We start from the raw sequence: 13,652 nt of genomic DNA on the forward strand, positions 1-13,652 counted from the left end.
TGTAGTGTAGTAGTCTGAACACTAAAATAGTTGTCTTAACTGTAGAATAGTAGTCTGAACTGTAGTATAGTAGTCTGATCTGTAGTGTAGTAGTCTGAACTGTAGTATGGTAGTCTGGACTGTAGTATAGTAGTCTGAACACTAAAATAGTACTCTGAACTGTAGTGCAGTACTCTGAACGGTAGTGTAGTAGTCTGAACTGTAGAATAGTAGTCTGAACACTAAAATAGTGGTCTGAACTGTAGAATAGTACTCTGAACTGTAGTATAGTAGTCTGAACTGTAGTATAGTACTCTGATCTGTAATGTAGTAGTCAGAACTGTAGTGTAGTAGTCTGAACTGTAGTATATTCTGAACTGTAGTGTAGTAGTCTGAACTGTAGTGTAGTAGTCTGAACTGTAGTGTAGTAGTCTGAACTGTAGTGTAGTTGTCTGAACTGTAGTGTAGTAGTCTGAACTGTAGTGTAGTATATTCTGAACTGCAGTGTAGTATATTCTGAACTGTAGTGTAGTATATTCTGAACTGTAGTGTAGTAGTCTGAACTGTAGAATAGTAATCTGAACTGTAGTATAGTAGTCTGATCTGTAGTATAGTAGTCTGCTCTGTAGTGTAGTAGTCTGAACTGTAGTATATTCTGAACTGTAGTGTAGTAGTCTGAACTGTAGTGTAGTAGTCTGAACTGTAGTATATTCTGAACTGTAGTGTAGTAGTCTGAACTGTAGTGTAGTAGTCTGAACTGTAGTGTAGTAGTCTGAACTGTAGTGTAGTAGTCTGAACTGTAGTATAGTAGTCTGAACTGTAGTATAGTAGTCTGAACTGTAGTATAGTAGTCTGAACTGTAGTGTAGTAGTCTGAACTGTAGTGTAGTTGTCTGAACTGTAGTATAGTAGTCTGAACTGTAGTATAGTAGTCTGAACTGTAGAATAGTAGTCTGAACTGTAGAATAGTAGTCTGAACTGTAGTATAGTAGTCTGAACTGTAGTATAGTAGTCTGAACTGTAGTGTAGTAGTCTGAACTGTAGTTTAGTAGTCTGAACTGTAGAATAGTTTTCTGAACTGTAGAATAGTAGTCTGAACTGTAATGTAGTAGTCTGAACTGTAGTATAGTAGTCTGAACTGTAGTTTAGTAGTCTGAACTGCAGAATAGTTTTCTGAACTGTAGAATAGTAGTCTGAACTGTAATGTAGTAGTCTGATCTGTAATGTAGTAGTCTGAACTGTAGTTTATTCTGAACTGTAGTGTAGTAGTCTGATCTGTAGTGTAGTGGTCTGAACTGTAGTATAGTAGTCTGAACTGTAGTATTGTAGTCTGAACTGTAGTATAGTCGTCTGAACTGTAGTGTAGTAGTCTGATCTGTAGTTTTGTAGTCTGAGCTGTAGTGTCGTAGTCTAAACTGTAGTAGTCTGAACTGTTGTGTAGTAGTCTGAACTGTTGTGTAGTAGTCTGAACTTTAGTGTAGTAGTCTGAACTGTAGTGTAGTAGTCTGAACTGTAGTGTAGTAGTCTGAGCAGTAGTATAGTGGTCTGAACTGTAGTGTAGTAGTCTGATCTGTAGTATAGTAGTCTGCTCTGTAATGTAGTAGTCTGAACTGTAGTGTAGTAGTCTGAACTGTAGTATATTCTGAACTGTAGTGTAGTAGTCTGAATTGTAGAATAGTAGTCTGAACTGTAGTGTAGTAGTCTGAACTGTAGAATAGTAGTCTGAACTGTAGTATAGTGGTCTGAACTGTAGTGTAGTAGTCTGAACTGTAGAATAGTAGTCTGAACTGTAGTATAGTGGTCTGAACTGTAGTGTAGTAGTCTGAACTGTAGAATAGTAGTCTGAACTGTAGTATAGTACTCTGATCTGTAATGTAGTAGTCAGAACTGTAGTGTAGTAGTCTGAACTGTAGTATATTCTGAACTGTAGTGTAGTAGTCTGAACTGTAGTGTAGTAGTCTGAACTGTAGTGTAGTAGTCTGAACTGTAGTGTAGTTGTCTGAACTGTAGTGTAGTAGTCTGAACTGTAGTGTAGTATATTCTGAACTGCAGTGTAGTATATTCTGAACTGTAGTGTAGTATATTCTGAACTGTAGTGTAGTAGTCTGAACTGTAGAATAGTAATCTGAACTGTAGTATAGTAGTCTGATCTGTAGTATAGTAGTCTGCTCTGTAGTGTAGTAGTCTGAACTGTAGTATATTCTGAACTGTAGTGTAGTAGTCTGAACTGTAGTGTAGTAGTCTGAACTGTAGTATATTCTGAACTGTAGTGTAGTAGTCTGAACTGTAGTGTAGTAGTCTGAACTGTAGTGTAGTAGTCTGAACTGTAGTGTAGTAGTCTGAACTGTAGTATAGTAGTCTGAACTGTAGTATAGTAGTCTGAACTGTAGTATAGTAGTCTGAACTGTAGTGTAGTAGTCTGAACTGTAGTGTAGTTGTCTGAACTGTAGTATAGTAGTCTGAACTGTAGTATAGTAGTCTGAACTGTAGAATAGTAGTCTGAACTGTAGAATAGTAGTCTGAACTGTAGTATAGTAGTCTGAACTGTAGTATAGTAGTCTGAACTGTAGTGTAGTAGTCTGAACTGTAGTTTAGTAGTCTGAACTGTAGAATAGTTTTCTGAACTGTAGAATAGTAGTCTGAACTGTAATGTAGTAGTCTGAACTGTAGTATAGTAGTCTGAACTGTAGTTTAGTAGTCTGAACTGCAGAATAGTTTTCTGAACTGTAGAATAGTAGTCTGAACTGTAATGTAGTAGTCTGATCTGTAATGTAGTAGTCTGAACTGTAGTTTATTCTGAACTGTAGTGTAGTAGTCTGATCTGTAGTGTAGTGGTCTGAACTGTAGTATAGTAGTCTGAACTGTAGTATTGTAGTCTGAACTGTAGTATAGTCGTCTGAACTGTAGTGTAGTAGTCTGATCTGTAGTTTTGTAGTCTGAGCTGTAGTGTCGTAGTCTAAACTGTAGTAGTCTGAACTGTTGTGTAGTAGTCTGAACTGTTGTGTAGTAGTCTGAACTTTAGTGTAGTAGTCTGAACTGTAGTGTAGTAGTCTGAACTGTAGTGTAGTAGTCTGAGCAGTAGTATAGTGGTCTGAACTGTAGTGTAGTAGTCTGATCTGTAGTATAGTAGTCTGCTCTGTAATGTAGTAGTCTGAACTGTAGTGTAGTAGTCTGAACTGTAGTATATTCTGAACTGTAGTGTAGTAGTCTGAATTGTAGAATAGTAGTCTGAACTGTAGTGTAGTAGTCTGAACTGTAGAATAGTAGTCTGAACTGTAGTATAGTGGTCTGAACTGTAGTGTAGTAGTCTGAACTGTAGAATAGTAGTCTGAACTGTAGTATAGTGGTCTGAACTGTAGTGTAGTAGTCTGAACTGTAGAATAGTAGTCTGAACTGTAGTATAGTACTCTGATCTGTAATGTAGTAGTCAGAACTGTAGTGTAGTAGTCTGAACTGTAGTATATTCTGAACTGTAGTGTAGTAGTCTGAACTGTAGTGTAGTAGTCTGAACTGTAGTATATTCTGAACTGTAGTGTAGTAGTCTGAACTGTAGTGTAGTAGTCTGAACTGTAGTGTAGTAGTCTGAACTGTAGTGTAGTAGTCTGAACTGTAGTGTAGTAGTCTGAACTGTAGTGTAGTTGTCTGAACTGTAGTGTAGTAGTCTGAACTGTAGTGTAGTATATTCTGAACTGCAGTGTAGTATATTCTGAACTGTAGTGTAGTATATTCTGAACTGTAGTGTAGTAGTCTGAACTGTAGAATAGTAATCTGAACTGTAGTATAGTAGTCTTATCTGTAGTATAGTAGTCTGCTCTGTAGTGTAGTAGTCTGAACTGTAGTATATTCTGAACTGTAGTGTAGTAGTCTGAACTGTAGTGTAGTAGTCTGAACTGTAGTATATTCTGAACTGTAGTGTAGTAGTCTGAACTGTAGTGTAGTAGTCTGAACTGTAGTGTAGTAGTCTGAACTGTAGTGTAGTAGTCTGAACTGTAGTATAGTAGTCTGAACTGTAGTATAGTAGTCTGAACTGTAGTATAGTAGTCTGAACTGTAGTGTAGTAGTCTGAACTGTAGTGTAGTTGTCTGAACTGTAGTATAGTAGTCTGAACTGTAGTATAGTAGTCTGAACTGTAGAATAGTAGTCTGAACTGTAGAATAGTAGTCTGAACTGTAGTATAGTAGTCTGAACTGTAGTATAGTAGTCTGAACTGTAGTGTAGTAGTCTGAACTGTAGTTTAGTAGTCTGAACTGTAGAATAGTTTTCTGAACTGTAGAATAGTAGTCTGAACTGTAATGTAGTAGTCTGAACTGTAGTATAGTAGTCTGAACTGTAGTTTAGTAGTCTGAACTGCAGAATAGTTTTCTGAACTGTAGAATAGTAGTCTGAACTGTAATGTAGTAGTCTGATCTGTAATGTAGTAGTCTGAACTGTAGTTTATTCTGAACTGTAGTGTAGTAGTCTGATCTGTAGTGTAGTGGTCTGAACTGTAGTATAGTAGTCTTAACTGTAGTATTGTAGTCTGAACTGTAGTATAGTCGTCTGAACTGTAGTGTAGTAGTCTGATCTGTAGTTTTGTAGTCTGAGCTGTAGTGTCGTAGTCTAAACTGTAGTAGTCTGAACTGTTGTGTAGTAGTCTGAACTGTTGTGTAGTAGTCTGAACTTTAGTGTAGTAGTCTGAACTGTAGTGTAGTAGTCTGAACTGTAGTGTAGTAGTCTGAGCAGTAGTATAGTGGTCTGAACTGTAGTGTAGTAGTCTGATCTGTAGTATAGTAGTCTGCTCTGTAATGTAGTAGTCTGAACTGTAGTGTAGTAGTCTGAACTGTAGTATATTCTGAACTGTAGTGTAGTAGTCTGAATTGTAGAATAGTAGTCTGAACTGTAGTGTAGTAGTCTGAACTGTAGAATAGTAGTCTGAACTGTAGTATAGTGGTCTGAACTGTAGTGTAGTAGTCTGAACTGTAGAATAGTAGTCTGAACTGTAGTATAGTGGTCTGAACTGTAGTGTAGTAGTCTGAACTGTAGAATAGTAGTCTGAACTGTAGTATAGTAGTCTGATCTGTAGTGTAGTAGTCTGAACTGTAATGTAGTAGTCTGAACTGTTGTGTAGTAGTCTGAACTGTAGTGTAGTAGTCTGAACTGTAGTGTAGTAGTCTGAACTGTAGTGTAGTAGTCTGAACTGTTGTGTAGTAGTCTGAACTGTAGTGTAGTAGTTTGAACTGTAGTGTAGTATTCTGAGCAGTATTGTAGTAGTCTGATCTGTAGTATAATACTCTGAACTGTAATACTCTGAACTGTTGTGTAATAGTCTTATACATGTGGAGCTATTACAGTAGTATGATAATCTCACCAATTTCAAAAGAAAACCTTGTGATACTATTTATGATAACCGCAAATATACAACAAAAAATTCTCCAACTTATGTGTGTCTAAAACGTTTTTGTTTTCTTTAGTTTGAAGTCTTGGGATCTCAGTGGTGTGAGTGTTGGTAGCTAGGATATGTTGCTGCAGTAGCTAAGAACAGTTCTGTGGTGGAGAATGGGAGGCCTGAGACAGTGAGATGACTCATCGTTTTACCCCATTTTACGTCCCTATGCTGCGGTGCTTGTTGCCGTTGGTGATTTTCTCTTCCGATCAGTGTTGTGATTGGCTGGGCCCTGTGGTGGCTCTGTATCCCTATTGGTCCCTTTACCCTACAAGTTCATTTCAGAGGCAGGCCCTTATCAGAGCACCCAGCACAACACAGCGCCACCATCAGTTCAGAGTCTGTCATTACGCCTTCATAGTGACCCTAAAAATATGGGTGAAAATATTGATAGATTTTTTAAAAAGGGGAATCTTAGTTATTAAGCAACAGTTTGTTTTTCAAGGTTCATGAGTGCCTTTCTCCACAGTCTGTTTTCAACATCAACAAAAAATAGAAATAAAATAAACTTCTGTCTAAATGTTAGATTTTTTGCCCTTGGCAGAAAAAGTAAAAAAAACAACTTTTTCTAGTATATTCTTCTTTTCAAAAGTCCCTGCAGCGTTCAGTGAGAAAACCCCATTTGTTTTTTTTAATTTTCTGCGGGGTTGGAGGGGATAGAAGGAGAAGGCAGGGAGGGGTGGGAGCGAAGAGAGGAAGGAACTAGTAAGTAGGACGAGGGAATGAAAGGGAGGAGGAGGAGAAGGGGAGGAGGAGAGTCAGTGAGAGAGAGAGAAAGAGTCAGCCAGTCCTCCATCCCAGTCCAGGTGGGCTGTTACCTCTTGCCCATCTCGTTCTGTCTCAGGAACTGGATGTTGGTGCTGCTGTCAGCCAGTTCTGGGTACTGTTCCACAGGTAGAACATAATACCCATCGTACCCCTGTACCCTCCCCGCGGTCAGCAGCTGTTGCTTCTCTCCCTCCGTCCACAGCCGGCTCCCCTCCTTCCCATCCTTGGCCCTCTGCTGCTCCCTCAGCCAGGCCCCAGCCAGGGCCCTCTGCCGGGCAAGTTCCAGCAGCCTCACCCTCTCCTCGTCCACCACGTCCAGCGCTAGCCCATACCGCACGCTGAGGGCTAACGACGGCACTGCAAACTCCACTGTGGCGCCACGCCGCGACCTCCCACTCACAGTCACGTTGATCCCGCTCTCCAGCGCCATGCGTCCGCTGGTCAGCCCCAGTATCAGTAGATCACTATCGGCTGAACCGACTTTAACGAAGTAGTGACAGTCACATCCATCCTGCGTGTAGTGCGTTCCGTCCAGGTAGATGGCGCCGTTGAGGACCAGCGACACCTTTCGGCTGTCGTCGGTTGCCATGGAGCTAACTGCCGCCACCACACGTCCTTCCTTCAGCGCTAGCATCACTCCCCGGCCGATGATGGGCGTTGATGTGCCGAACCAGTGTCCGGGCTTGTCGCGGCGGTCGCGAGGGTCCTTGTTAAGGAGCCGTCCCTCCAGGGCCATGAAGGCCTGGTTGTGGCGCTCCGCTGCCTGCTGCACCCCCGTTATCAGCTACAGGAGAGACAGGGGTAGAAGAGAGGTTAAAGGTCACTGGTCAACCAGAAGAATGCAGACGAGGAAACACTTATACTGTCTGGTTCACAGCTACTCTCATCTATTCATGTCCAGATTTCACTGTAATCATTGAAGGTTCATATTACTGATTCTGTATTCAATGTCGCATCGACTCTGAGAGAAAGAGAGAGGACTGTTTATCTATAATAGCAGGCCGCATTTGGCTCAATATAATCAATATAGTGCAATGGAGCTGTAGGCTGTCCCAGGCCTTCTCACCTGTCCATTTTCACAGTCCTGGCTGGCCTGCAGCTCGTAGGGAGGCTCTACGAAGTAGAGGGTGTGACGGGGGAACCCTGGAATGATGTTACTGAGCTGGAAACCAAACATCACCAACCAACTCTTCACGTCTGGGGAGCAAAGACAACAGAATGAATGAAAATGAAAAATAAAGAAAGACAACTACACATTGACAATGATAACATAACGCCCCCCACTCAGCTCTCTCTCCTTTACCTTCAGTAACAATAATGCATGGGTTTTATAAAGCGCTTTTTAAGGATCCAAAGACGCTCTACCTGTGACGTAGTTCTTGATGTCCAACACGTCGCTGAGGGGGTTATTGTTTTTGAACATATACAGGTTGAAGGGTGCAGGGTCCTTGCCGATCTTGGGCCAGCTGGCATAGTCTGGCGAGGTCCAGCGACCTGCCAGGACGTCATAGTCCCTCTGGGTGAAGTGGACCAGCTTGGTCAGGGTGTCATAGAGACCACCATGGAACCCAACCACCAGCTGGAACTCTGGGTTAGAGTCCAGGTACACCTCCCCGTACGCTGTGTACTGTACCTGGAGGTCACAACAAGCACAGACGCATGTTTCACTTCAATTCACTAAAACTTTATCCCCTCTGGGGAAATTAGGAAAGACAAAGTTGGTTTATTTGTCCATTTTTGTATTTTTTATTTGAATAATTAAATTGACCTCTCTGGACATCAAGTACTAACTTATCTTATCTTGGCTTATCTTAACATGCGGATGATGGGCCTTGAGGTATTTAACAATCATTAATAGTATTATTATTACTGTCATCATGATTACCTGTTTGATCATCTGTCCGTTGCTGCTGAAGACAGCCAGTGGTGTTCCGGTGTTGTCTGAGGCGATGTAATACTCCTCTCCACTACTCACCTCCATAGCAAACAGATGACCCTGAGGGGACGCAGTATAGGCTTTACATCACCATAACTCCCATTACAATACCTCACAGACAGTCACTTCACCATAACTCACAGACAGTCACTTCACCATAACTCCCATTACCATAACTCACAGACAGTCACGTCACCATAACTCCCATCACCATAAATCACAGACAGTCACGTCACCATAACTCACAGACAGTCACTTCACCATAACTCTCAGACAGTCACTTCACCATAACTTACAGACAGTCACATCACCATAACTTACAGACAGTCACTTCACCATAACTTACAGACAGTCACGTCACCATAACTTACAGACAGTCACGTCACCATAACTCACAGACAGTCACTTCACCATAACTCAGACAGTCACTTCACCATAACTCACAGACAGTCACTTCACCATAACTTACAGACAGTCACTTCACCATAACTCACAGACAGTCACGTCACCATAACTCAGACAGTCACTTCACCATAACTCACAGTCACATCACCATAACTTACAGACAGTCACTTCACCATAACTTACAGACAGTCACTTTACCATAACTTACAGTCACATCACCATAACTCAGACAGTCACGTCACCATAACTCAGACAGTCACGTCACCATAACTTACAGACAGTCACTTCACCATAACTTACAGACAGTCACTTCACCATAACTTACAGACAGTCACTTCACCATAACTCACAGACAGTCACTTCACCAGACAGTCACTTAACTCACAGACAGTCACCATAACTTACAGACAGTCACTTCACCATAACTTACAGACAGTCACTTCACCATAACTCACAGACAGTCACATCACCATAACTCACAGACAGTCACTCACACCATAACTCAGACAGTCACTTCACCATAACTTACAGACAGTCACGTCACCATAACTCACAGACAGTCACTTCACCATAACTTACAGACAGTCACTTCACCATAACTTACAGACAGTCACTTCACCATAACTCTCAGACAGTCACGTCACCATAACTTACAGTCACTTCACCATAACTTACAGACAGTCACTTCACCATAACTCACAGACAGTCACATCACCATAACTCACAGACAGTCACTTCACCATAACTTACAGACAGTCACTTCACCATAACTTACAGACAGTCACGTCACCATAACTCACAGACAGTCACTTCACCATAACTTACAGACAGTCACTTCACCATAACTTACAGACAGTCACTTCACCATAACTCACAGACAGTCACTTCACCATAACTTACAGACAGTCACTTCACCATAACTCACAGACAGTCACGTCACCATAACTCACAGTCACATCACCATAACTTAAAGACAGTCATGTCACCATAACTGGGTGATAATAGTTATGAGATTAAAGTAATGATAGTGTCCCTGACTCAGTTAGGCTATATCACAATAAGTTAAATAATGATAGTGTCCCTGACTCAGTTAGGCTATATCACAATAAGTTAAATAATGATAGTGTCCCTGACTCAGTTAGGCTATATCACAATAAGTCACAGATGGTGACATCACCATTAATGTGTGATAATAGTTATGCGATATACTCTGTAATGATAGCATCACAACAACTTGGTTATATGACAGCCACAACAACTTGGTTATATGACAACGATAACAAGGTCATAAGACAATCACAATGAACAGTATTTAGCACATGTAGCCCGTTGATGAACACACGTTACTCTAATAATCTGGTAGCCTACCTGCAAGTCATAGTACAGTGAAGCAATATCTGAGCTGGAGTGGTTGAATATATGTGTAACTCTTGCCGGGTGGTTCAGATCAGCGTAGAAGAACTGGAGGTGTTGTCCCAGACTGGTCCGAGTGGACACTCTCCTGCCCAGTCCGTCATAGCGGTACTGGACGCTCCAGCCTCCCGGTAGCTTGTTATATGCTCTAAGGAGCTGGCCCTTGGAGTTGTAGTCAAAGACATCCGAGCCTCGCTGGCTTAGGAAGCCGTCCTCATCCAGGCGGTACTGAACGTCACCCAGGCGTGTGATGCGGTCTCGGAGGTCGTAGCGGAGCGGCGTGAGGCGGGCGCTGTTCCCGGGGTTGAGGAGGTGCAGGTTACCGTTCAGGTCGTAGCTGTAGCGCCACGTGGACCAGTCGTTCACCTGGAGGCATAGAGAATGAAAAGAACTTTGACACACCTGAAGTCATCTCTTTAATACCAAACCTGAAGTCATTTTGTTATATTTTCTATCAAAAAAATGTATACCCCTTTTTCTCCCCAATTTCGTGGTATCCAATTGGTAGTTACAGTCTTGTCCCATCGCTGCAACTCCCGTACGGACTCAGGAGAGGCAAAGGTCGAGAGCCGTGCGTCCTCCGAAACACAAACCCAGCCAAGCCACACTGCTTCTTGACACAATGCCCGCTTAACCTGTCTAGAACTGGGGAACCCCCCCTGCAACAGCCAGTGAAAGTGCAGGGCGCCAAATTCAAAACAACAAAAATCTCATAATTAAAATTCCTCAAGCATACAAGTATTTTACACAATTTTAAATATACAATTCTCGTTAATCCAGCCACAGTGTCTGATTTCAAAACGGATTTACAGCGAAAGCACCACAAACGATTATGTTAGGTCACCACCAAGCCACAGAAAAACACAGCCATTTTTCCAGCCAAAGAGAGGAGTCACAAACAGCAGAAATAGAGATAAAATTAATCACTTACCATTGATGATCTTCATCAGAATGCACTAACAGGAATCCCAGTTCCACCATAAATATTTGATTTGTTCGACAATGTTATGTCAGTTATGTCAGTTATGTCAAAATATCTTATTTTGTTAGGGCGTTTGGTAAACAAATCCAAAAGCGCATTCCGTTACAGCCCATAGAAAAAGTTCCGTTACAGCCCATAGAAACATGCCAAACTAAGTATGGAATCAATCTTTAGGATGTTTATAAAACTTCATTAATGTTCCAACCGGACAATTCCTTTGAATGTAGCTACCTTTCACGTAAAGCGCGCCAGACTGAGTCTGTTGCACTCTGCCAGACCACTTTAGAGTAGAATCCTCAAAACAGTTTGTAAATACTGTTGACATCTAGTGGAAGCCTTGCGAAATGAAAAATAACTAATATCCCACTGTATCTTCAATGGGGGCTGAGTTGAAAAACTACAAACCTCAGATTTCCCACTTCCTGGTTGGATTTTTCTCAGGTTTTTGCCTGCCATATGAGTTATGTTATACTCACAGACATCATTCAAACAGTTTTAGAAACTTCAGAGTGTTTTCTATCCAAATTCACAAATTATATGCATATTCTATCTTTTATGGCTGAGTAGCAGGCAGCTTAATTTGGGCACGTTTTTCATCCAAGCTACCCAATACTGCCCACTACCCCAAAGAAGTTAGCCACGCAAATGTGTCGGAGGAATCACCGTCAACCTGGCAACCGTGTCAGCGTGCATTGCGCCCGGCCCGTCATAGGAGTCCCTAGTGCGCGATGGGACAAGAACGTCCCTGCTTGCCAAACCCTCCTCTAACCCAGATGATGCTGGGCCAATTGTGCGATGCTCAATGGGTCTCTCGGTCACGTGATCTCTAGTGGCACAGCTAACACTGCGATACAGTGCCTTAGACCAATGCGCCACTTGGGAGGCCGAAGTCATCTCTTTAAAATCAAACCTGAAGTCATCTCTTTAATACCAAAGGTGAGTAGACAAATCAACTGCCTATGCTCCTTATTGGAACCAAGGGCTTTGTCATGACTCTCCTGTGACAATCTGAAGAATCAAGTTACAGTGGGTCCTCTCACTGTACGGTTACCGTACTGCTTTCTCTCGTAGAGGGGGAGGGCGGGAAGTCGGCTGTGACGGTTGTAAATACAGAAACTCCCCACTCTGCCAAGATGAAAGTTGAGAATCACTTTGTTACTACAGAGAAAGCAGTACGGTAACCTCAAAAGGTTTTCTAATGTAACAATATTTCTGTATTCCAACCATTTGGAATGGTTTGTGGGTATTTAAACAATAATCATGTCCAACCTTTACTGTGTGGTAATATCATTAAAGATGTTATAACGGAAACATTGTAACTTTAAGAGCTTTCACAATGTATATATCAGATGTACATCTATATGTTGTGGAACATATATGATTAATTATGAAACTATTTGTGTGAAGATGTAATGTGATGGCCTTCTAAATGAGATACTTGTTTAGATATGACGTTTTAACTAGTCAGTGGCCACACCCTGTGAGGACAGACATTTACATCTGCATCATGGAAATGCCGCTTTTCTACTTTTCTAGTATAAAATCCACTTCCAACAAAATGTACATTAGACCAGAAAATACGGAGCTACAACTTTACCAAAGGACAAGTTCAGAAAACACGAAGCAGTAGCTACATGTTGAAATGGTTGGCAACTCGACAAGAGTAAAAACCCAGGGACGAGGTCCCCATGTTGAAATGGCTAATAAATCTACAAACTAAAGAACAATTATTCAGGCTGCAGCTGTTTAAATACTTTAGTCTGGTAACCAGATCCATTCTAAGAACATTTCCAAATGGTACTCAGAAGTATCCATTATAACAACTACAACCACGAAAAAGACCTTGGGACTCCTGGGGAACGCACCCTTTCCTTTGTCTACCAAGCCAATCATATCGGCTTAGCCCATATCGGCTTAGTCCATATCGGCTTAGTCCATATCGGCTTAGCCCATATCGGCTTAGTCCATATCGGCTTAGTCCATATCGGCTTAGTCCATATCGGCTTAGCCCATATCGGCTTAGCCCATATCGGCTTAGTCCATATCGGCTTAGCCCATATCGGCTTAGTCCATATCGGTAATATCGGCTTAGTCCATATCGGCTTAGCCCATATCTTAGTCCATATCGGCTTAATATCGGCTTAGCCCATATCGGCTTAGTCCATATCGGCTTAATATCGGTTAGTCCATATCGGCTTAGTCCAAGTATCCATTCCATAAGTCCAATCTTGCCCATATCGGCAGTCCATATCGGCTTAGCCCATATCGAGTCCATATCGGGTCCATATCGGCTTAGACCATATCGGCTTAGCCCATATCGGCTTAGTCCATATCGGCTTAGCCCATATCGGCTTAGCCCATATCGGCTTAGTCCATATCGGCTTAGTCCATATCGGCTTAGTCCATATCGGCTTAGCCCATATCGGCTTAGCCCATATCGGCTTAGCCCATATCGGCTTAGTCCATATCGGCTTAGTCCATATCGGCTTAGTCCACGAGGAACTTTTCTATCATGTCAGTAACCAATGTGTGTGTGTTTATGTAATTCTGTGATTGATTAAGATTAAGTAAATAAATATTTAAGCCAATTTGTATGTCGCTGATTCATGATCTAGGCTATGGTTTGCGATATTCAGAATATGACTGATGAGGTAATAATACATTAATAAGTGACTGTAATTGATTATATATGAAAATATCTGAAGAGTTATATTCTGGAAATTCACACTCTATAAACAATTTTTTCCC

General features: G+C 41.7%; 1 protein-coding gene across 1 annotated transcript in view; it reads right to left on the reverse strand.

Moving 5' to 3' along the window:
• Positions 1 to 6,002: 6,002 nt before the first annotated feature.
• Positions 6,003 to 13,652, reverse strand: part of LOC135544954 (teneurin-2-like) — a 314,923-nt gene continuing 307,273 nt past the window's right edge. Inside the window, exons 32-36 of the mRNA XM_064972642.1 lie at positions 9,878 to 10,288; positions 8,054 to 8,164; positions 7,534 to 7,801; positions 7,235 to 7,365; positions 6,003 to 6,952 (exon numbers count right to left, since the gene is read on the reverse strand). Of these exons, the coding sequence (XP_064828714.1) occupies positions 6,215 to 6,952; positions 7,235 to 7,365; positions 7,534 to 7,801; positions 8,054 to 8,164; positions 9,878 to 10,288 (1,659 nt within the window). The 3' untranslated portion in view covers positions 6,003 to 6,214. The remainder of the gene's footprint in view (positions 6,953 to 7,234; positions 7,366 to 7,533; positions 7,802 to 8,053; positions 8,165 to 9,877; positions 10,289 to 13,652) is intronic.

This window comes from Oncorhynchus masou, chromosome 9 (assembly GCF_036934945.1).
Source record: "Oncorhynchus masou masou isolate Uvic2021 chromosome 9, UVic_Omas_1.1, whole genome shotgun sequence".
Taxonomy (NCBI): Eukaryota; Metazoa; Chordata; class Actinopteri; order Salmoniformes; family Salmonidae; genus Oncorhynchus; species Oncorhynchus masou.